The sequence below is a fragment of the Mobula hypostoma genome, chromosome 13 (genome assembly GCF_963921235.1).
Source record: "Mobula hypostoma chromosome 13, sMobHyp1.1, whole genome shotgun sequence".
In the NCBI taxonomy this organism is placed as follows: domain Eukaryota; kingdom Metazoa; phylum Chordata; class Chondrichthyes; order Myliobatiformes; family Myliobatidae; genus Mobula; species Mobula hypostoma.
In genome coordinates this window covers 41,103,217-41,126,922 of record NC_086109.1, presented here as the reverse complement: position 1 = coordinate 41,126,922, position 23,706 = coordinate 41,103,217, and the positions used below count along the sequence as shown (strand labels likewise).

Here is a 23,706-nt window from a genome sequence, read left to right as displayed (position 1 = left end):
AACAGGCCCGAGGTATCCCTAGTAGTGTCTGAGCCTTTTGGGTTTAGGTGAGGGGGTACGGAGGTCTCGGAGGGTTAAGAAGCTCCCAGATAGGTTGGCCTATGTAGCGCCCGTGGGACGGGAGTAAGGTCCACTGTTTGGGGAGTACTGTCACTGTGTGTTGTGTGTCTGCAGGACTGGTTGGCGAGTTATTTAGAAGTCATGAGGACATGACTTTCTTTGGTGGGGGGAGAGTGTAAGGGGGTTTCGACTTTTATATTACTGCGGAGGCTAATTAAAATGGCGTCTTTGTTATGTTAATCTGGGGAATGCGGCTTTGTTGTGTTAAACGCTGAGAAAGTTTGCGCTAGCAGCTTGTTTTTGATTTAGAGTGTGATAAGAAAGTGCTATTAACCAATTGGGATAGTTATTATGGTTTTGGTGTATTTGAAGATATTGTATGCGCGGGGTTTTGGGGCAGAAGGTGAGAGAGCGAGACAGAGGATGGATCAGGTGCTGTGAGTCCGCTAACGGGGTCAGACTCCGAGCGGGACGTTCGGCGAGGAGACGGAGACGGACTCGTGTGGAGCGTCTGGTCGACCACCGTTGTTGGTCCCAGGCGGCAGGTCGAGGTGGTCCGAGGGGGTCCGTGGGGGTCGCAGGGTGAAGAAGGTGGTCCTTGAGCTCCAACGGTTTTTGTGCACGAAGAGATTGAACTTTGATAAGTGTGGTGCCTTTTATTGTCCTTTTATATTTTATTCTCTCTTAATTATATAGTTCCAGTAATATCTATAAACTGTAAATCATTTAATTGTATCTGGTGTATTGTCTGTTATTTGGGCGGCGTGGGGTACATCACACAGCATCCACACAAACTAATTACCCAGTTTGGCGGGGCCGAGGCTGTTTCCCTAGACAACAGCGAGCCGAGCGACCCTGAGGGTGGCGGGGGGGGGGGCAGGGGGCTACACAAGCCATTTGGTCCATAAGTATCTTTTGGAGAAACCTACAATCCTCTGTGCTCTGGCCTGTATGTGACTACAAGCCCATATCAATGTAATTGCCTCCTGAACTGTCTTAGCAACCTGCTCAGCTGTACCAAACCTTTGCAAAAAACCATAACAAGGATAACGGATCACCCATCATCTGGTTTGGCCACTGTTTGCACCATCTCAGTCATGGAAAGTCCAGGCAGTTGTCAATATAGAACTGCGATCCTGTGAACTTTCATGGCAGGAGTCAGACTTGTCAAAGAAACCTCCTGTTGATCATTGTCTATTGCCCTTTCTCAGTTACTCAATCAGTCTTCCTCAGCATGGAAAAACACTTGGAAGTAATGCTGAGAGGAACAAGGGCATAAAATGTACTTTGAGTGAAAGACTATAAGAGTAGGTAGATAGCACCACCAACAGCAAAATGTGCCACATCTTGCTTAATAGGGTTTGTTACGGATGATGGGAGAACTGAAGAGTTCTCATGGCCTGGTCTTTGTTAAGTTTTGTCATCACATTGAGGCAAACCAATATTTTTTGTGCAATATTAAATTTGATTTAAAAAACCTGAAGAGAACCAATGGCTTGAAACTAGCCCTTATGATGGGTGATTGCAATTGGCTGTAATGCTGTGCTTTAGAATAGCCTTCGGTCTTCTATTACCATCAAGCAAAGGAACTGCAGGAGAGATTTTTAGGAGGAGCATGGATATGCCAAGAAATTAAATGCCAGTCTGGTGAAACTACAAGCCAGAGCTGCATGAATGTTAAATAAATAAGAGGCAGCATAACTGAGGCAGAGTTGATGGATACATCAGCAGTGGTCCAAATCAAAACTGTTCAGTTCTTTCACATCCAATTGGAGTATAAATAAGGAGAGGCTCCATGGTGATGATGGTGGAATCAAAACATGGGTACAAAAGTCAAGGCTGAAGCTGGGTCAGATACCTTCATGTGGAAGTGTAATGCAGATCCATCTGAAGGTCTGACATCTCCAAAGGTTATCTGTAGTATTGCAACTTATTCTCTCAAATATGTACAGCAAAGCTCTTTTGTTACTTTTATTGCCATAATCCTACTAGAAGTGTAATTTAAAGCTGTGAATTAATGTGCCTGCAATTCTTTGCGATGTGGGAGAAAACTGGAACATCTGGAGGAAACCTAACCAGAGAGGAGATGAGTAAACTCTGCACAGGCAGTGGCCGAGGTCATGACTGAGGCTCAGCTTACGGATTCATGAGGCAGCAGCTCTGAAAGCCGCCCACCTCCACCTTCTCAAGGGTGACCAGGTGATAACTGCTGACCTTGTCAACCACAAGATCCTGAAAAATGAATACGTGATAAAACCGTTCCAATTATTCGGCCATTCATCCATTTGAGCGACCTGACGTACTGAATGACCTCTTGTCATTGCTTGATAATGAAAATCGTTTTTTTCAGAAGCAGTTACTGAGTGAGGACCCTCTTGAGATGTTTTGCCCAGATAAGTTTCAATATCATTAAATCTCAAGCAGTTGCATTCTAGTCTGTGGTGACAAATATTCAGCAGTAATGATAAAGACACAACAAGTGTGTTGTTCTATGCAGAGGTGATATATTTGTGTGCTTATGAAAGTACCTATTGGAAGCAAACTCCTCATAATTGATAAACAAAATTCCTTTGTGGAATGCTAGCTGGTAACTTGCACATAATTACTGTAAGTAATAACTATGCAATTTAAAAAAATGTTTAATTAATTGGTAATGAGCAATTAATACCCAGTCAAAATAAATCAATTTTCTATATGATTCTGTCACTGTAAAGGCACTCAGTGAATCCAGGGCAGCTCACCACCGTTTTATCAAAGGGAAATAAAGATAGGCAATAAATGTTGCCATCCCAGTAATATTCAATTGTAGAAACAAATGACAATATGTCACTCATAAGGTTTTTTGAAAGGCTGTTACTTAACTGTTACAAATTCTTTTGTCAAATGCCTTATTTGTGCAGCATTATATTAGTGTGAAACATCTTATTGTGCAAGTTTTCCAATAGATTGTGTAGCTATTGAGCCTGAGATAATGCTGTTTTCTGGTTATTCCTATGTTAACATCGATGGTGGAGGCGCACTGGATCTGGAAACCAGACAAGGGTCCAGGTGATAATGGTTCCCAGTAGTCAACCCTTCAGTTCCATTCCTGAAAGTTTTTATTTGGCTTTTACATACCTCACTTACAGAATTATGAACAAAGGTAGCTGCATTGCATTTGGTGGGACCTGGCAGATAGAAGCCAATGTCCAACTGACATTTCAGATCTAGAAACCTGTAGTCCAACTCCTTTTATTTATCTTTACTCCTAGAAATGGCAATCCCTGCAGGATGCTAAGACCTCTTCAAGTATGATGTACATATTGAATGTGCCTCCATCACGTTTCAGAGTGGGGCCTTCCCCTTTGACCACTTAATATCCACTGTGAGGTCTGGTTTTATGGCTTTAAACACTTATTAGAAATTCTTCTCTTGCATAACTCCTGCTGATGTTATTGTGAGTTGCTAAGGCAGTGCTGTCTCATAGGTGTAAAATGATTTTCTGAATTTGACTCAAGTTTCACATTGTGAGAGAAGGTGATCATTACAAAGAAGAGAAAGAATATTGTGTGTAGGTTTTAAGCTACCATGACTTTTCCCAACAGCTCTGCCCTCGCACAACAGGCTTTTTTTTTCTAGAGGAATATCACCACCATCTCCATCTTTACATAAATTCAAAAAGGAATGTTTACTTGAGAAACGCCAAAGGAACGGTCTTGAGCAATGAAATATTTTTAAATAAATTTCAGTTCAGTTTTTTTTGTAATTGAACTTTTATAGTTTGGTTATCAGCAAAAATCCACTCTTATATTTTCCACTAAGAAGCCAACTTTTCCATTAAACATGCAGGGAACATAACTTTCTGTTGTCCATCAAATATCTTTACTGCACAACAGGCAATCATTGCTCCCTTAGCAATCCCTAATCCCTACTATCAAATCTGTACCGATACTCAAATTATTTCCTTTTTTAAGAAAATATAAACATTCTAATCGGCACAAGATTAAATTGTAAAGCCAATAGAATACAAATACTTGGAAGAACCTACCATCCAGTTGAAATCCAGGATAGTCAGAAAACATGTTCAGACAATATAGATCAGGAAGAGCGCAGAAAAAAAATTGAAAAGACAAACAAGAAGTGAACCATCACAAAACACCACAGAGAGATATGACACACACAGATTGGCTCTGGAAAAATTGCAGATAGTAGTCGGAAATTTTGTTTGCTTAATGTATACCGTGCAATATCTGCCATCGCAAATAGAATGATAGGCTATTATTCAAAATCACAAAAAGTGATAGTATCATCCATGATTGACTTCAGATTATTTTAAAAATTGTTCTTCCTTCCCTCTGATGGAGGTTCTTTGTAGGTGTATGGTTACTAAAAATCAAAATAAAGCCTGAACCTCATGTGAATGTGCTATTTAGCGACAACACTGTTGTGTCTATTGTTACCTCCACTTTCTGCCTGCACACCAACACTAACAAAGGCAATCAGGTGCAGTCGCTTGAAGTGATTACTCTCTCCTGAGAGCAAGACTGATAAGGGCAACTATAAACACAAGAGATTCTGCAAATGCTGAAAATTTTGAGTAAAACACTCAAAATGCTGGAGGAACAGCTATGACTTGTTCAGTTCCTGCAGCAATCTATGTGTATTGCTCAAGAGCAACTATGGTGCCTTAGATTATAATTCATCAGCATATACTGCATAATAGGCTTGTTGCTCCCTTATGTTAAACTATGAAGTCATTTCTGCACTTTATTTCACACTGGATTGAAGGACTGTTTTTGTCTTTTAAAGAGAATACAGGCTATGTTGTCAAGAAGTAGACCTGTGTAACACTATGTATTGGTAAAGGTGTTTAGAGTCTCTGTCTCATATTACTGAAAATCCAAAATTCTGGTTGTTTAATGAAATAGTAGAAGTCTGTCATGAAAAAGCAGCAAAATTAGGAAAAGAATACCCGGCCAGGAGACAGCATTTGTCCTGCTCATGACCATTATTACACTGGGCAGTCTTGGATCTAAATGTCAATGGGAATTTTATATAAACCAGCTCCTTTAAATATCATGTGAATCAAAGTCACCATTTGATATAAAACACTGCATTGCCAACTCAAACCAGTTTCTCCAATTGCACTTTAAAGCTTCACAATCTGAAGTGGATTTTAGCGAAGACATTGATTAGGATATTGATATGAACCCAGGAAAGTGTCCAGTGGAGAATGAAGCAGACAGTATTTATAGGGAATGGTAACAGTAAATGATTTAGTAGTTCAGTGATTTATAAATTTTGATTTACCAGAAACCTTTAAATAAAATATTTGTGATTTCACTTTTGCATTTTAGGATGTGTGTTCCATATATGATGTATGATAGGAATTTTGTTGAGATGTAATATACTGAGAGTTAATGACTGACTAATGGATCTGCATGGAAAATATCCCAGAGTCTACAAATGAGATTGCAGTAATTCACATTTCCATAGTTGTTTTGGTAGATATTCTTCACTAAATTGATGACACACAAAACCCATCACAATCTGCCAACTTTCACTAAGCCAATTTTAGATCCAATTGACAACTTTTCTTGGATCCCTCAGGCTCTAACCGCTAATTTGTCATGTGTAGAATTTGTTGCAGGCCCTACTGAAATCCATGTAGATTGTATCAATTGCACAGCTCTCATCTAAACATTTTGATACTTCATTTTATTTAGAGATAGAGTGCGGAACAGGCCTTTTCAGTCCAATGTGCCCAGCCACCCACCAAAGCACCTAATCACAGAGCAATTTACAATGACCGATTAACCTACTAACTGATACTTCCTTAGATTGAGGGAGGAAACCAGGGCACCCGGAGGAAACTCATGCAGTCACCGGGGAACATACAAACTCCTTACAGATAGCATGGGAATTAAACTCCAAACTCCGATGCGCCAAGCTGTAATAGTGTTGTGCTAACTACTGCACTACACGGCATCCCAAAAGATTCAATCAAGTTGATTATATGGGATCTTTTGGTGCTTTTCTCTGCATGTTGTTGAAAGCACAAACATTATCTGTCTATTGTGGTATCTAAGTGTGCTTAGCCTGACTGCGCAGATCTGCCCACTAAGTATATGCATTCTCATGGTAGGGTCAGAAATAAAGATATGCCATTCCATCCTGGAAATTCCTTCACTAAATATTATTATCACCCTCTGCTCATTTCTAAATGTTCCATAAACGGCATCCACTGTGAAGCAACCAGATTGGGAGTGCCAGATTGGCACGATCAGGTCTCCCTGTGTGGATTTTGGGAATTGCACCATTGTTAATGTCATCTGGGGAGTTTTACAGCAGAAGAAATGTTGCACCTGCACTGAAATATCACCTGGTAAAGTACATGATGGATGCTAAAGCATCCAGAATGGAGATGAGAACTAATATTCAATTAATATTCATTGAAGCTTTTTCTTCAGAGATGCCCAAAGGAATATTTTGTTTGGTATCTTCTTACATCAATAGGCTCCTGTTAGTTCCTTCTGAGAAGTGACAGTCATGAGATTATTCTTCACTGTCACTCATCCCTTTCTGAATTGCTTTGCAATATTGCTTAGATGTGAAGTGATTACAACAATAACTGTTCAATTACTTTTCAAGGTCTAGGAAAATTACATTCCATTAATTCTGTATTTATCTTGCACATTTGTTTAATATGGAATACTTTACATTTGTTAATGATAAATTTCATTTATCTTATTCATATAATTTGTAAATTGATTCCTCTGCAAATTTGGCAATATTAAGTGGTTTTGCATTCAGGTCTGTCACACAGAAAAGTGACAAAAAAATTTACAGACCAAATTATGGCTTACACTTGAGGCTGAAAATGCATCCCTTATGAGAGCTATATTTTTTGTTACATTCTGAACCCTCTTCCAAGTTCTGCACTGGATCCCCAAGGGTTTTAGCTTAATTAGAAGTCTTTCATGTGAAACATCTTCACATGAGTGCCAGCATGACATTAATGTCATTCAGTTTGAATAGTTGTCTACTTATCAATGATGTTTAAAGATTGTAATGGAGCAGCAAGAAATGGAATGAACAAATTCAGACCTTCCTCGGACCCAGTAAGTTGCTGACAATTCCTAAAATCCATTTGCCTTTTCTGAGGCTATAAACTTGGCACCATCAAGTGGCAACCTAATATGTAGGCTCAGTGGAGTTTTGGACAAAATATTTTAATTAATTACACTGTGGGAAATTATAGAATTACAGAACATTAGAGCACAGATAAAGGATCTTCAGCCCAACGAGTCCATGCTGACCATTGCCCCCATCCGGCTAGTCCCAATTTCCTGAGTCTGGTCCATATCCCCCTAAGCCCCACCCTCCATGCACCTATCCCAGTGCTGCTTAAATGATATTATTGTATCAGCCTCAACCACTTCTGGCAGCTCGTTCTGTACACTCTCTAACCTCTGCAGACAAAGTTGCTCTTCAGGTCAGGGCGGTACAGTAAACACAGCGGTCAGCACAATGCTTTACAGTCCAAGCCACCCAGATTCATTTCCCGCTGCTCTCCGTAAGGAGTTGGCACGTTCTTCCTGTGACTGCGTAGCTTTCCTCCGGGTGCTCCAGTTTCCTCCCACAGTCCAAAGATGTACCAGTCGGTAGGTTAAGTGGTTATTGGAAATTGTCCCATGATTAGGTCAAATCAGGCGTTGCTGGCTGGCGCATCTAAAAAGGCCAGTTCTGTGCTATATCTCAATAAATAAAAAAATCTCTCCCCTTTCACCCTAAATCTATGCCCAGAGGAAAAGACTGTTAGCATCTACCTTATCTGTAACTTTCATAATTTTAAATGCTTCTATAAAGTTGCCCCTCATTCCTCCACGTTCCGAGGAATCAAGACGTAGCTCAGACAATCTTTCCCTATGATTCAAGCCCTCTAGTCCTGGCAATATTCTTGTAAAACTTGTCTGCCTTCTTTCCAGTTCAACCACATCATTCCTATAGCAGGGTGACCATAAATGTATGCAGTTTGCTAAATGCAGCCTCACCAGTGATTTATACAAATGCAACATAAATGTCCTAATTCCTATACTCAGTGCCTTGACTGAAGGGCAGAGTGCTGAACACTTTTTTAAAACAAGGGTGGTCTACCTATGATGCGGACTTTAAAAGTATAAACTTTTCTCTTCTTCCAGTCAGTGAATTTTGCAGAAATGTTCACCCATGTTCAATTATAATGTTAATACTATTTAATATTAAAGTACCCTCAAGCATAAATTAGATCAAACGTTCTCATCATGGTTACTGCAATCAGAATGTTTCCTGAACTAAATTAGCTGCAAGATGCCAACTAGACCTATAAACACAAAGTAAATTGCCTGCTCTCTCTCAATGGCTGCAGTTAGCTTTGTTTTTATTATACTGTGCTAATCTTCAGCCCCTCTGTGATAAAAAGCAAAGGAACACTAAAAGCGTAAGAGGGAGTGTGAGCAGGTGGGAGAGGTAGTGCTCCCTAAAGTGTCTCAGCAACCATCGACAACTGTCTGGCCTGGCTGAATCATGAACTGGGGATGGCCATGAGGCATGGCAGAGTCTGGACTAATCATTGCATCGACAGCAGTCCGGAAGTCATTTGGAATGAGAGGCAGTGATCTGTGAGGTGCTGACCATTGAGGCTCACAGAGGCTACTTGTACGACACTGATGTCATGTTGCTGCCTCGTTACTTTCCATTTCATTCCCAAGTTTTTCTACGAGTAGATCACAAGATTCCTAGCTTGCAGGGGAGTACTCCAGCTTCTACCCACAGTGCAAAAACTATGCACTTCATGATCCACCACTTCATCAGATTTGCAGCAAAAGCCAGACAAATGTCAGCTTCAGTTAGATGAATCATGGACGGTCCCTGGACAAGTTCCTGATGGGAGTCCATTGCCACTATTACCTACCCTGGGTAGAACTGAATAAAACACCATATAAATGGGCCTGGTTTCTAGGCTATTTGAGAAGAGATTTGCAACACTTAATTACCACAACAGCCTCCATCACTTGGACTCCAACATGATGTTGCTGAGGTATTTTATTTTTCGTTAAAGGCTAGATGGGTGGATGACAGCCCTCGTCTTTTTCTCACTGACATTAACAAGCTTCCTCCAGCCTTTTAAAGGACATGTTCTAATCAAGCATCTGACACGGCCTTTCAGAGGAGATCTGTGGGGAGTCTGTGAGCTGGAACAGCAACACGAATACACTCCAACCCATCAGATTGTCATGTCATATTTTAACCAATAAATTTATATTATTTACAGTAAAGATTGGGCATAATTAAGAAAAGTTAAGAGAAACTGACAGAAGGAAAAAAATTAAAATCTAACATTAACATCTAAGGAAATGTGATGCTATAATTGTAAGATATAACTTCCATGACTTCAGAGACAATTCAGCAATGGTTATTATCTATATTGTTAAAAATTTCGTGTGCATAGACTAAAATTTTTTATGATATCTTTTGGCAGGGAACAAATAATCAGAGGTAGCAGGTTTTTTATCACTTCAGCAATGAGTCTCAAAGTTAAGACTGTAGCAGCACGTTTTGTGGGGGAGAATGTGACGTCAGGAGGCAGCTGGACCCACTGCTATTTGCCTATTGCACAATAGGTCTATAGTGGATGTGATCTCAATGGCTCTCCACACATCTTTGGATCTCTGAAACATTGCAAGTACCTATGTCAGGATGTTTATTGACTTTAGCACAGCATTTAACACCTTTTTGACAGTCCTGATCAAAAAGCTACAGAACCTGGGCCACTGTACCCCCCCACTGCAACTGCATCCTCGACTTGCTAAGCAGAAGACCACAGTCTGTAAGGATTGGAAATAACATCTCCACCTCACTGACAGTTTACACTGGCGCTCCATCAGGATGTGTGCTTAGCCCACTGCTCTACTCCTTCTACAACCGTGACTGTGTGTCTAGGCATAGCTCAAACAGCAGCTATAAATTTGCTGATGATACAAATCAAATCAAGTTTAATTGCCTTTCAAACCATACACGGATACAGCTGAACGACACAGCATTTCTCCAGCTCAACAACCTTTGGTGGCAGGATTTCAGATGGTAATGAAAGGGCACACAGGAGTGAGATGTCCGAGTTAGTGGAGTGGTGTTGTAGCAACAACCTTGCACTCAACGTCAGCAAAACCAAAGAGCTGATTGCAGACCTCAAAAAGGGTAAGATGAGGGAACAAAAATGAATCCTCACAGAGGGATCAGAAGTGGAGAGAGTGAACAATTTCAAGTTCCTGGGTGTCAAGATCTCTGAGGACCTAACCCAGATGCAACATATTGATGCAGCTTTCAAGAAGGTTAGAAAGCAGCTATAGTTTGAGGAGATTTGGTTTGTTAGCTAAAACACTCAGAAACTTCTATAAATGTACCGTGGAGAGCATTCTGACAGGCTGCATCACTGTTTGGTATTGGGAGTGGGGGGGGGGGGGTGGGTGGAGGGGAGTTACTACACAAGAATGAAATAAGTTGCAGAAATTTGTAAAACTACTCAGCTCTATCATTTGTACTGGCCTCTGTAGTATCCAAGACATCTTTAAGAAGCAGTACCTTGGGAAGGCAGCGCCCATCATTGAGGACCCCCAGCACCCAGGCCATGCCCTCTTCACACTGTTACTGTCGGGAAGGAGGTACAGGATCCTGAAGGCACACACTCAACGATTCAGGACTACTGCCAGTAAATTTTTCTGTTCAGGACATTTGTAAAGCATCATGGTGACTGCTTTCAAGTCTGCAGCAACTGAAAAGAAACATGGTATCCTATATACACAAGGAATCTGAGATACTAGGTAACAGAAGAAGAAATGGTATGTTTCATCAACCAACCAGATTGAACAATGTTGGCTGAAGTAAAATATTTAATTCATGTTATACTATAATATGGAAGGGTCAAAAAGGCCTATTCTGATCTCTATCTCAATAAGTAAATAAAAATGTACTAAGTAGGAAATAAATGAAGACAGCAATGAATGGGATTAAAGCAGTGAGATAAAAGAGATTTAAAAAAACAGATTGATACCAAGGTTGTATAGCAGTAATTAACATTCGATTGATAATTCTCAAACACTTGAATGTTGAAGCAGAGTCTTTTGGTGACCTAATTATCTGGAAAATATTTTCAAAGTGTAGGGTAGCATCTTGATTTCTATGTGAAGGTACTGGAAAATGCAACTCAATTTACCCTTTCTTAGCTATCTCCATGATTAAATTAATTATTATTTCTAAAAGATCAGTTAAAATAAAAAAAGAAGCTCGTGGCATTTTCTGTGTAATGAAAATAGTCAGATTTGCCATTAAGTCTAAACCGGGAAAACTTACAGTCAGATAATTATAGTAAAATATAGATTATAAATAAGTGGTAAGATACCATATGTTTACCTCTTCACCTTTATTCTTGAATTTGAGGCACTCAACTACTTGCCATTTTTGTGCTCTGGTTCTGCTCCGCTGTTTATAATTCAAAACCTGCATTTGTTCTTAGAGCTATTGAAAGTACAATGAAAATAGAAATGTATTGGACAGTCAATAATTTATTGCAAGTCCAGTCCCATCTGAAGCTAGTGCCAAACTTCACTGGCATGCCTTCTGCTGGCAAGTGATTCCATCCATCACAGCTGTGCTGTACATGTGAATGTGAGAAGATGCCAAAATGTAGAGCTGACCAGAAACAGATCGGACTTCAGTGTCATATCTTTGTTTAGTAATATTGATATAGAGAACCCTGGTGTACTTGAAGCCCAGCCTAGACAGATCTTTTGAAGAAGATATGTTTTTCAAAAATATATTGACAGCTTCGAAGAACTGCACAAACAGAGAAATCGTTCATCTGAGGATTGCATCTGGTTCAATTGCATGTGCTCATCATTCTAGTTGGTTACAAATCTGGGTCTGTCATATCTCAAGGAAGTTAAAGCATGCATACATAGTAACTGTGTAAAATAAGCACAAAATTATTCCAGAAAAAGGTTAGGATAACCACCCAAAACACATCTACTATTAAATAGACTGTGTAACATCTCCAGTAAGAGATGCAGCCCAATAACATTAAACAATTTATCCTGGGAGATAACGCAGAACCCGTGGCATTACATCAGCCTTCTGTCATGCACAGCCTTTGATGTCCTCTTCCATTCAATTTGGCTCATTGGATGGGTTGACTATCAGGCATTCAGTTCAATATTACCTGTTTTACACCACACCTGCAGATCGATTTCTACCTGGGTGTTCGCTGACTGCTGCTTTATTTCTAAGCAAAAGTGAATCCCTGAATATGACTGAGACATTTTTTCATTGCAGTTTTAGATGAGACCAGCTTTCAACTTTAACCCATAACTTAACATAATAAACTGTGATTGCTTGGAGTATGTTGACCTAATCTGGAATATCGTCTTGGAATCTGGAATATGTTTATAAAGGAAGGGATGTTTGTCAATCACATGAATAACTGGCTTATCATCATCCATATATAAATACCATATTTGCTTAGCAGGGTTTCAACAATGATTTTCAACTCTAAGTAATATGGCATCCCACAAGATATAATAAGATACACAATAAACACATTTTCAATGTCAGTACATATTCTTTCTTAACATTGCAATTGTGACAAAGACATTCAAAAATTTAAACATCAGCCAGGTGTTGTGGCTTGCCCCAACTTTTAAATTCCAGATTCAAATTCTGATACATTACAAAGTTTGGTTTGTTTTCTGCATGTTCTTGAATTTCTACAAGTGTCCATAATATTTCTAACCAAGACTTCAACTGTGATAGGAACCTACAACTAAGGTGTCTTCCTAAGGTAATTAAGTACATAAAAGAAAGAACAAGTGTACAACTTACAGCCATATGTCTTTTGTGGAAATTGTATTATAAATTTCATTAAAACAAAGCAATCTTTATCAAAGAACAGATGGGCCAAAATATTTGAGCAGCCTCCATGAATAATTGTGCAGGTTTTGGAACACGTCCATTTGGCATGGCTAGTCTAATTTTGTTATGTTCTTGTAATGCGTTTTAACAAGCTCCTTGTAACTTAAAATCAATGCTTTACCACACACATCTAATTTTTTTTTTGTTGAGATACAATGAGGCATCAAAATGTTAGAAACCAACTTAATAAGAAGGAAACTCAAAGTTAACACAGAATAGCTTGGCTGCTCAGCTTATTGTCTACCCTTGCTCATTTTAAAAACATTCTTCTGAAGTTTCAAACAAGAGAAAATCTGCTGATGCTGGAAATCTAAGGAACACACAAAATGCTGGAGGAACTCACCAGGCCAGGCAGCATCTATGGAAAAGAGTACAGTCGATGTTTCGGGCCGAGACCCTTCAGCAGGTCCTGTACTCTTTTCCATAGATGCTGCCTGGCCTGCTGAGTTCCTCCAACATTTTGTGTGTGTTACTTTTTTTTTAGTTTTCTCAATTATTCTATGTTTAATATTAGTAAATTATAGCAATTTGGAATCGATTTGTATTTAGATTCTATGATTCTAGTGTGCCTAAACTCAATTACTGGTGTCCACCCTCATTATAGTTGGTTCTGTGCTGATCCAGGAATATGAGAAATTAGAAGTGATCAGGTGTCAAGACTGTCTCATGAAATACTGCATTCATTATTTCAGGATATGAATGATCAATATTAAATCATACACTGACAGAAGCAAGGACTGAGGGCATATTCTTTGACTGAGTAAAGGCGAACTTAAATATGGGATTTTTAACACTTTGTCGCATCCCTTTACCTGGTCTGCCATGAACACAGAACATATTTGAAGCTGCATGTTTCAAAGCTTTGCAAAGCCTGATGACTTCGAATCACGTTTTCTCCTCAGTCCATTACCTGATTTCCACCTGAGTTTTTCACGTCTTTCATGTTGATGTCGTTCTTTTTCCCCTTTCCCTTCTCCTTCTTGTTTTTCTTCTTTTTGCAGCAGCATTTCTTGCAGATGCAGAGGCAACAGGTCAGAAGCAGCAGGCCGCTGACAATAGCAATGGCTATCAATGCCCAGGGTGGCACTGGCAAATGGATTAGGAAACAAATAGTAAACGTGACATCAATCTTTGCATCAAAATTTAGTATTTCCTGGCAATATATTCCAGAGACTTGGTTTTACTTTATGATCTACCTTTGCTCATTGCTCTGTGCACTGCCTAAATGCAACTGTTATCCTGCGATGATTATCACACACTAATGAGGGACTGTAGATGTTGGTGTAACACTCTACAGTGTCAGCGATAGGAGTTCAATTCTGTTATGGTCTGTAAGGAGTTTGTACGTTCTCCCTGTGCCCGTGTGGGTTTCCTCCAGGTGCTCTGGTTTCCTCCCACATTCCAAAGATGCACGGGTGAGGGTTAGTGAGTTGTGGGCATGTTATGATGCTGGCAGAAGCATGGCGGCACCTGTGGGGCTGCCCCATGCACATCCTCATACTGTGTTGGTGGTTGATACAAAAAGAAGCATTTTACTCTATGTCTTTGATGTACATGGGACAAAAAAGGTTAATCTTTAAAAAAAGTGGAAAGGCACTTGCTGTGAGGAGCAATCACCTGTTGGTGACATGCTCCATAGAGGAAAGTTTGGGGGTTGTGAGGTCATAGCAGGAAATGGGAAGAAATGAGCAGCAGGAACTTGAAGATGAGTTGCAGATTGAACATAGAGCTGGAAAAGCAAGCCTACTCTTCCTGAGTCCATATCAAGTAGGTAAAGAATCGATTATAGACTGTTTTGGTGCTTCCTTCCAGAAGATTCTTCAACCTAGATGCTCTCCAGCTGAGGAAACTGACCACAATATGTACAACGTATGCTGATCACTATGAGGAAATGATCTGTAAAAGGTCCAGTACTCTTGACTATAAGGGCTAGTGCAAGGCATTACTTGTCTACATTTAGTTCCTAAAATTTAATACCAAAATCAAATCAAGGCATCTAAAATATAGTTAATAAAACTACATTACAGTTAAAATATACTTAAAAACATTATCCCCTTCTTCACCAATCCCCCTCCAAAGCATTTGACTTGATAAACACTGAGAGTGCCTACTGAAGGGCCTGCAGTGGTATATAAGCCTTGATTGCATGTTTAACCACTGCGTTGGCCAAAAGGCCAAACTATTTTTGAAATAGCACTATTTACCATCAAAACAAATAAACGGAATCCAATAGGCTGACCTAAAGAGAGCAAATTATTGAAAAGAAGTAAACTCAACCTTATGATTTGAAGGAAAGTATACATACATGGAATCTTCTGGAGTTCGTTCATAAATTTTTCTTTCAGCTTCTCAAAGACATCATTTTTCCCCTCTCCAGGACCTCCAGTAGCTGTTGAGTTATCTCCAGCATCAATAGGCATCATGGTGGTTGTGGCAATGGGTGCCGCCAAAGCCTCTGATCTGAGCTTCATCTTGAAAACAGCTGGTAGAGAACAAAAACACAAGCACAGTTTAGGAAAATATGACTTTGCATCATGAGATTCTAATTCAATTCCATTCCTTCCAATGATTTCTTTGTTGTGGTTAGTTCAACACCATCCGCCTTGCTCTGCTGGGGGAGAAGCTGACAGCGATGCAGGTGGATGCTTCCCTGGTGTCGTGGATTCTTGATTACCTGACTGGCAGACCACAGTACGTGTGCTTGCAACACTGTGTGTCCGACAGGGTGATCAGCAGCACTGGGGCTCCACAGGGGACTGTCTTGTCTCCCTTTCTCTTCACCATTTACACCTCAGACTTCAACTACTGCACAGAGTCTTGTCATCTTCAGAAGTTTTCGGATGACTCTGCCATAGTTGGATGCATCAGCAAGGGAGATGAGGTTGAGTACAGGGCTACGGTAGGAAACTTTGTCACGTGGTGTGAGCAGAATTATCTGCAGCCTAATGTGAAAAAGACTGAGGAGCTGGTGGTAGACCTGAGGACAGCTAAGGTACCGGTGACCCCTGTTTCCATCCAGGGGGTCAGTATGGACATGGTGGAGGATTACAAATACCTAGGGATATGAGTTGACAATAAACTGGACTGGTCAAAGAACACTGAGGCTGCCTACAGGAAGGGTCAGAGCCATCTCTATTTCCTGAGGAGACTGAAGTCCTTTAACATCTGCCGGATGATGCTGAGGATGTTCTACGAGTCTGTGGTGGCCAGTGCAATCATGTTTGCTGTTGTGTGCTGGGGCAGCAGGCTGAGGGTAGCAGACACCAACAGAATCAACAAATTCATTCGTAAGGCCAGTGATGTTGTGGGGATGGAACTGGACTCGGGGATGGAACTGGACTCTCTGATGGTAGTGTCTGAAAAGAGGATGCTGTCCAAGTTGCATGCCATCTTGGACAATGTCTCCCATCCACTACATAATGGACTGGTTGGGCACAGGAGTACATTCAGCCAGAGACTCATTCCACCGAGATGCAGCACAGAGCGTCATAGGAAGTCATTCCTGCCTGTGGCCATCAAACTTTACAACTCCTCCCTTGGAGGGTCAGACACCCTGAGCCAATAGGCTGGTCCTGGACTTATTTCCTGGTATAATTTACATATTACTATTTAACTATTTATGGTTTTATTACTACTTATTATTTATGGTGCAACTTTAACGAAAACCAATTTCCCCCGGGATCAATAAAGTATAACTATGACTATGACTACGACTATAGCAGAGAAGCAATGCGGTGGAATCAAGATAATATTATATTGTACACCTTGAAGCCAATGCATCTATTCCTGCTAATGTGATTTCAAAGAAAAATGATTTTACATCTGGGAGTAAGTTTTAAGGTTATGGTAATGAACTAAACAATGATTTGTTTGTTAACTGTAAATTATTAATTTGAACACATGCAGTCTGCAGATTTTTCCACGGTAGTCATTTATCTGGTACCATCTCCTTTCATCATTTCTCAGTAGTATGAATGACTTCTCAACAAATAATCATCCACATTTACTACCTATAGTTGAGTCATCTTGTGCCCTTGTAAAGGTAAGGATAGTTTCCAAGGAACCATGTTGGATTTGTTTCCTACTGTGTTTGGACTGAACTTAAATCATTGTTGGTGGATCAGAGTGTGACAAATGGTTATAACTGTAGAGAATATTGCAAAGTGTGGAAGTGCGAAGTAAAATTTCCATCTAACTAAAATAAGATATTAGTTAGATGGGAATTAACAGTTAAGACACTGAACCATAAATATGCACTCAACGCTCCATCTTTCAAGGCTCTATTCTTGCAAAGAAAAAAATTATAAAGAGAAATGTTATGAATGAATTTGATAAGTATCCACCAGAAGATAAGGTGAAAGCCTTCAGAGTCAACTTGAGAAATTCATAAATTCTAGCTAGAACATCAACCCAAGAAAGGCATGAGAATTCATTGGAAAGTTCACCATGCTAAGTCATAGAATGAGAGGATAATGAATACCAATTTTCGGCAGCAAACAACCTACTGGAGGAATTCAGCAGGTTGAGCAGCACCCGGGGACGGAGAGAGGTGGGTGGCAGGGAAGGGTGAGGAGTGGGGAAGGAATTGTTGATGCTTCAGGTCAAAAACCTGCTTCAAGAATCAGTATCAGCTTCCTCCAGAAGATCATTTGTTGCCCCAGATGCTGGCATCTGCAGTCTCTTGTACAATTCATGAGGGAGGAATGTTTCAGATTACATGTGAGGTGAAGTGTACTTCAGCAGATCAGTGGAAGTTAAGTTTATTATCTAGTGTCTCAGATAATGATACTTTTGACCTTTAGATTCTTGTCAAGGTGTCTGATATTTGAGATCCATTGGTTTACAATGATGAGGGATGTTGAGAACGAATCATTTTATTGATATTTAGATTGGACACAAATCCTAAATCTAATTCAGTTCACTCATTCCCAGGTAACAGAATTTTTCTCCCCAATTTCCTTCTCCTTAGCTTACAAGTATCATGGGTCACAAAGAATATTCAGGTTGTGGTAGCAACTATAACTGGAAGGGATCAAAGGATAAGCTTATTTAGCTGACAAAGCTGCTTAAAGCCACTCTCATTCATCTGAGGATTCTATTGCTTACCCACATGAAAATAATACTAACATCAAATTAATTGACAAAGTTTCCTCTAATTTTTGAATGGACAATGATGTGTACTAAGTGCAATGAAAATGTCACAAGTATTTATATAATACTCCTTCATAGAAAACTGTACAGATTAATGTATTATTTATACTTCAGTAATTGGTGAAGGATAAGTGAATTGAAACCTAACTGAAAATGGAAAAATAATGCTAACATAGTAAGATTTTATTTGTTAAGTGAATTTATTCTGATCTTTTTTGGCATTCTTCATAAGAAATAACTCAGAACAATAAATTTCAAATGGTGTTCTTGATTAGGTCTTTATACTGTTGAATTCATTACACATAATTTATAATTCTTCCTTTACACTATATGATTGCGACATTATAGTATGTGAAGGAGTAATAGTATTACAATTGTATTTTAACATAATTCTATTAAAAACTTTCTGATTATATTCCAATAATAGCAAAGTTCATGAAATAATCTTGGCAGCAAATGCTAATTTGTTTTCGTTTTATCATTTTATCTAAGACAGAAGTCTCGCTATTTCCTGAAACTTGTGTAGCTGTAAGTATAATTTCTTTTCTAGCTATTGGGCAGGATCATATTAGTCAGCAAATCTGGAACACTTTACAAACAACCCTAAAGGATACAACTTTCCAAAAAAAAGACCCGCCACCTATTCAAGGTCAAAAAGAGGCAATCTCACTTGTAGTTCAATATCCTGAGAACAAAGGAAAGAAACCTCGTGTAGGATGCAATTCCAAAAAGAAAGTTTCTATGCAAGTGTGATAATATTGTTATTCCAGCTATACCTTATTATCCCAATTCATGACAAAATTTGGAAGATTAACTGACTTAAAATCTGTAAAGTCAGAGATAAAGTATAACTTTTTATTAATCAGGAAAATATTAATATAATCTGTGCCATTGATCAATTATATCATGGCTAGTCTAATATTTCCTTTACCAGCTGGAAGACAAATTCCATTTGATACATTTCTTGTGAATCATCTTGGGATGTTTTGCTATATCAAAGATATCTTAGATATATTAAAGTTCTTGTTGGATTTCACATTCTTTTCTTTGTTCACCTCTATCTCCCCACATAACCCAGCCCTCCTCCCTCACTACCACTACCAACTTCACTCTGTATGGACCACATTTGCAAGCTAATTCAGCAATGCACTAGCTTGTTGTGTTATAGGACCTCTGCTCATTGTTTTACCTTTGCAGTGTTATGCTTAGGTTCTTTGATTTTTTTATATAACCCTTATTGAGAAATAGTCTGCACCCTCTGTCATGTAATCGCAAAGAGTGGCAGTCATTTGTGCTGCCAGTTTGGAGATTAAAATATAGAAATGAATTTATGCAAATATCAGATTTGCTGTCTTGTCATCTCAGACTTAATTATAGATAAACACAGCAGAGTGACTCACAATAGCAGTGGGTCGTGATTTTACAGTAACTTGTCTAATACCAGAATACAGGTTTATCTTTGCCAAGTTAGTCATTTTACTAATAAAGGTTATTTGCTTATATTGCAATGCATAATTGATTTTCAAGTTTGAGAGATATAAAACTGAAATCCGGTCACTTTTAATAAATTGTTCAAAACATGTAGAGCAAAAGGGCAGAGAATAGTTGAAAGTAAGGAACAACAGAAGGAGTCTGTTGGAATAAAAGGGTCGATGTTAGAGAAAGAAGAAAATCAATCACAATGTTTTTACTTATTACTCATGGTCTGCGGGAATGACCAGAAATGCCAGTATTTATTGATCATCGCTAATCACCCTCAAATTGGCAATTTGCTAGGAAATGGGCAAAATGAGTGCAAGCATAATGATTAACAATGCCAGCAATGGGGTTCAATTCCAGGCGCTGACCATAAGGAGCTTGTACATTCTCCCTGTGACTGTTTTTTTTCCCACATTTAAAGACGTATTTGTTAGGATTAGTAAATTGTGAGCATATGTTGGCCCGAGAAGCATGGAGACACCTATGGGCTTCTCCCTGCGCATCCTCGGATTGTAATGGTCATTGTTGCAAAACAATGCATTTCACTCTATGTTTCGATGTACATGTGACAAATAAAGCTGAACTAACCTAATCTAATTTTAGAGGACTGGAGTCAATTTAAGGCTCTAAGTGTGGAATAACATACAGTCAGTAAGGCCTGCAAATTTCCTTCCTCTAAGCAAATCAATGAATCAAATAGACTTTTTGCAGTAATCCGGAAGTTCATAATGTTTTTATTGTAAATTATTTAATTAACAATATGAATTTTGCTAGTTGCAGTGATAAGTTTGGAACTGATGCTCAAGTGTTTGAATAATGAGCTCCCTTTGGCCAGTAATATTCCGTTAATATATTGATCTTAGCAGAACTAAATATCCCCAGGTCCTCCATTGGAGTTTGATCAAACAGAATTCAACTCCAGTATTTGGGTTTACTTCCCTTCCTTTCCCATTATCATTGGCTGAGGTGGTGTTGGTTGGTTCAGTTTGTTCTCAGCTTCTGGGAATGTAGTTCTAAAGATGATCACTGATGATTTGTTTCCTGAGCAGGTTCTCTCTTGATTCGCTTTTCTCCTTTTGAAGGAGCAGCAATGGATTCTAATTTAGTGGCCATCCACAGCAGGTGAGATGTGGGAACCATCCACAGTGAAGCCACAACTGCACAACTCCAAGGGAGAATGAGAAGCAAGTCCAATGATGCCAAATCTTTAACTCAGGAACAAAAGGCATCACAATGTTTATAGAGCCCAAAATCTAACCAAATTACTTGTAAGTAATAACAAAGAGTAAAAGAATATTGTTTCAAGATTGCTCCAGAGCTCCGTATGCTCAGTATATTAATTTGTTTGTTTATTTATTTATTATTTCCTTGTTTTCTTTATATTTGCACAATTTATTTTCTTTTGCAGCTGGTTGCTTGTGAGTTTTTGTGTGTAGTTTCTCAATGATTCTCTTGCATTTCTTTGTTCTACTGTGAATGCCTGCAAGGAAATGAATCTCAATGTAGTATATGGTGACATATACATACTTTGATTATAAATTTACTTTGAACTTCGAAATGGAATTCAGTATTCTTTCATTTCCCACAACAGTTTCCAATAATGTTTTACAAGAGTATGTGAGACATTTGCACATCATTGCAGTACTGCTGAAGACCAGGTTCAATTTGGTTAGTAACTATTTTGGAGATCTGCCTTATTGAAAAATCAAATCAATAAAGTAAATAATTATATACTTGATGAAGGTAAATAGGATTATACTGCACGTTATGAATGAATGCACAATGTACTCCAGTGAAAAAGAAGTTTACTTTCATTACTATAAGCCTTCAGTTACAGAATATGGATACTTAATAAAGTAGCCACACTAGCGATGGAACGTACTTGTTCAATGATCCTAAACTAATTAATTCCAATCTGATTAAAATATTTTAATTCAGTTTCTCTTTCATGACAGCAGGTGGATCTTGGCCTTCAAACCTTTGACATTGCTTTACTGAATTACCACAATAAATAAAGGCACAAATTGTTTGATCCACAAGGTAGGATCGATGAATTAAATATGAAAGATTGTTCAAGAATATTAACAATGGTAAGGCATCATTATATTACAGAGAATAAAGAGTTGTATATTTTATATATCATGATCATTGTATCTGAGAGTTTTATTCTTATTTAATATAATATTTTCCAGTGCAAAAGGATGAATTTGCATTTATATGTCTGCTATTAGAATCTCACATCCTAAAGGGTTTTACAGAAACTGGAAGGCATTTGACTCCAGAGACCTTTATAACATGGGGAACAAAATTGCAAATTTCCATGAAGAGTAATGGGATAAACAGCTGGTTAACCTGTTTCAGAAGGTGCTAGTTGAATGATAAATGTTGGACAGCGCATCAGGAGATGCAGAGTTACAGAAAGTGCCATGTTTCTTTTCCATGTACAGTATCTGTGTTGGCAGTACCTCTGACTCTGCAGCACTGCCTCAATATTACATGGAAATGTTAGTATAGACTACATTGTAAATTGTGTGGGCATAAAGCACTAGCAAAATCTAAAATGACAACAATACCTATTTCTACATCTTTTCTTTGGGATTTTGACAAATTTTCTTCATCCTGTCCAATATGTCAATGCTTTTTATCATCTTATACACCTCCGTAATCACTCGTCCTCCTCTGCTCCAAAGAGAAAAGCTCTATTTCAATCAACCTTTCCTCATAAGACATGTTCTCTAATTCCGACAGCATCCTGATAAATCTCCTCTACACACGGTCTAAACTTCCACATCCTTCCTCGATGAGGTGACCAGAACTGAACACAATGCTCCAAATGTGGTCTAACCAGTGTTTTATGGATCTACAATGTTACCTTGTGGCTCTTAAACTCAATCCCCTGTCTAGTGGTGGCCAACACACGATGTACATTCTTGTGGCAATATCTCACCTATCCGGTTCCTAATGGTGGCTTCTTGCAGAAAATGCAGCTACAGTTTCTCTATAAAGTATGTCTTTCGTGAAATGGCAATGCAGTAGCCATGGAGGGGGAAGAAACGGAGGTGGGAACGTTATGGTGAAAGGAGGTGAAGATGGGAAAGCATAGACAGGTGCTCTGTTGTGTGTTGAAGCAACTCCTCCCGATGGTTTGGCTAATAGGGTGGGAGGGACCAACAATCACAGTACCTTGGACTGAAATGCATTTTACAGAGATGTTGACATTATCAGATGTTTGTGGACAATGAACAGATAACTAAGTCGGGTAGATACCGTGGAAATAAAACTTAAAAGTGCTAGTGGGGGCCTTTTATTTTGAATCTCTGTCAGCTTGCTGTTATACTTGCTCTTTTTTTTAATTGACTTATTAAAGCAAGTCTTGGTCAAATTTTTAAAAACGACTGCCTGTCAGTAAACTCAGAGAAGAGCACTGTAAACCAGACTGTACCACTGGGTTCAACTCTCTGAAGAGAGAAACATCAGACATGCTCAGGTAAATCATGCCTGGAAGTGCCTGGGTCATTTTCATCTCAGAAACTGCCACCAGCATGATTCATCATGCATGGTGGTTAAACAGCAATTGAAACTGGATCCAATTTCCAAGAATACATTTCCTAATCTTACCCATCTTTCAGGTTTCCCTTGGACTGTGTCATCCCGTGAGTGTAACAAAGCCCTTGTTACATTTTTCCAGGAAATTCACTGGATGCTTAGTACAGTTTACAATAGTGGTTTTACTAAGTCGGCAGCTATGCTCTGCAGTTTACTTTTCGATGACTCCATTATGGCACCAATTATATTTCTTCTGGACTCTGTCAGCTTGCTTTGTGGTAACGTTTCTTTTCAAATGCAGAAAAAGTAAAGCACACAGCATGAGCCTGGCTTCACCATCGGACACCACCTGCATGATACTGGCACAGCTCACCAAAACCATTCACCATTACAATATTGCAAACAAAACTCTTTTAGCATGACATTGACATCCCATAAATGGTGTTATAATTAGCAGGAGCCGACCCCCCTCTAGTATTTCACCATGCA

At 39.0% G+C, this 23,706-nt stretch overlaps 1 protein-coding gene across 1 annotated transcript in view; it reads right to left on the bottom strand.

Annotated features, from left to right (window-relative positions):
* Positions 1-23,706, bottom strand: part of LOC134355948 (synaptotagmin-B) — a 425,398-nt gene that overhangs the window by 122,816 nt on the left and 278,876 nt on the right. The window contains exons 2-3 of the mRNA XM_063066488.1: positions 15,347-15,523; positions 13,952-14,127 (exon numbers count right to left, since the gene is read on the bottom strand). Of these exons, the coding sequence (XP_062922558.1) occupies positions 13,952-14,127; positions 15,347-15,512 (342 nt within the window). The 5' untranslated portion in view covers positions 15,513-15,523. The remainder of the gene's footprint in view (positions 1-13,951; positions 14,128-15,346; positions 15,524-23,706) is intronic.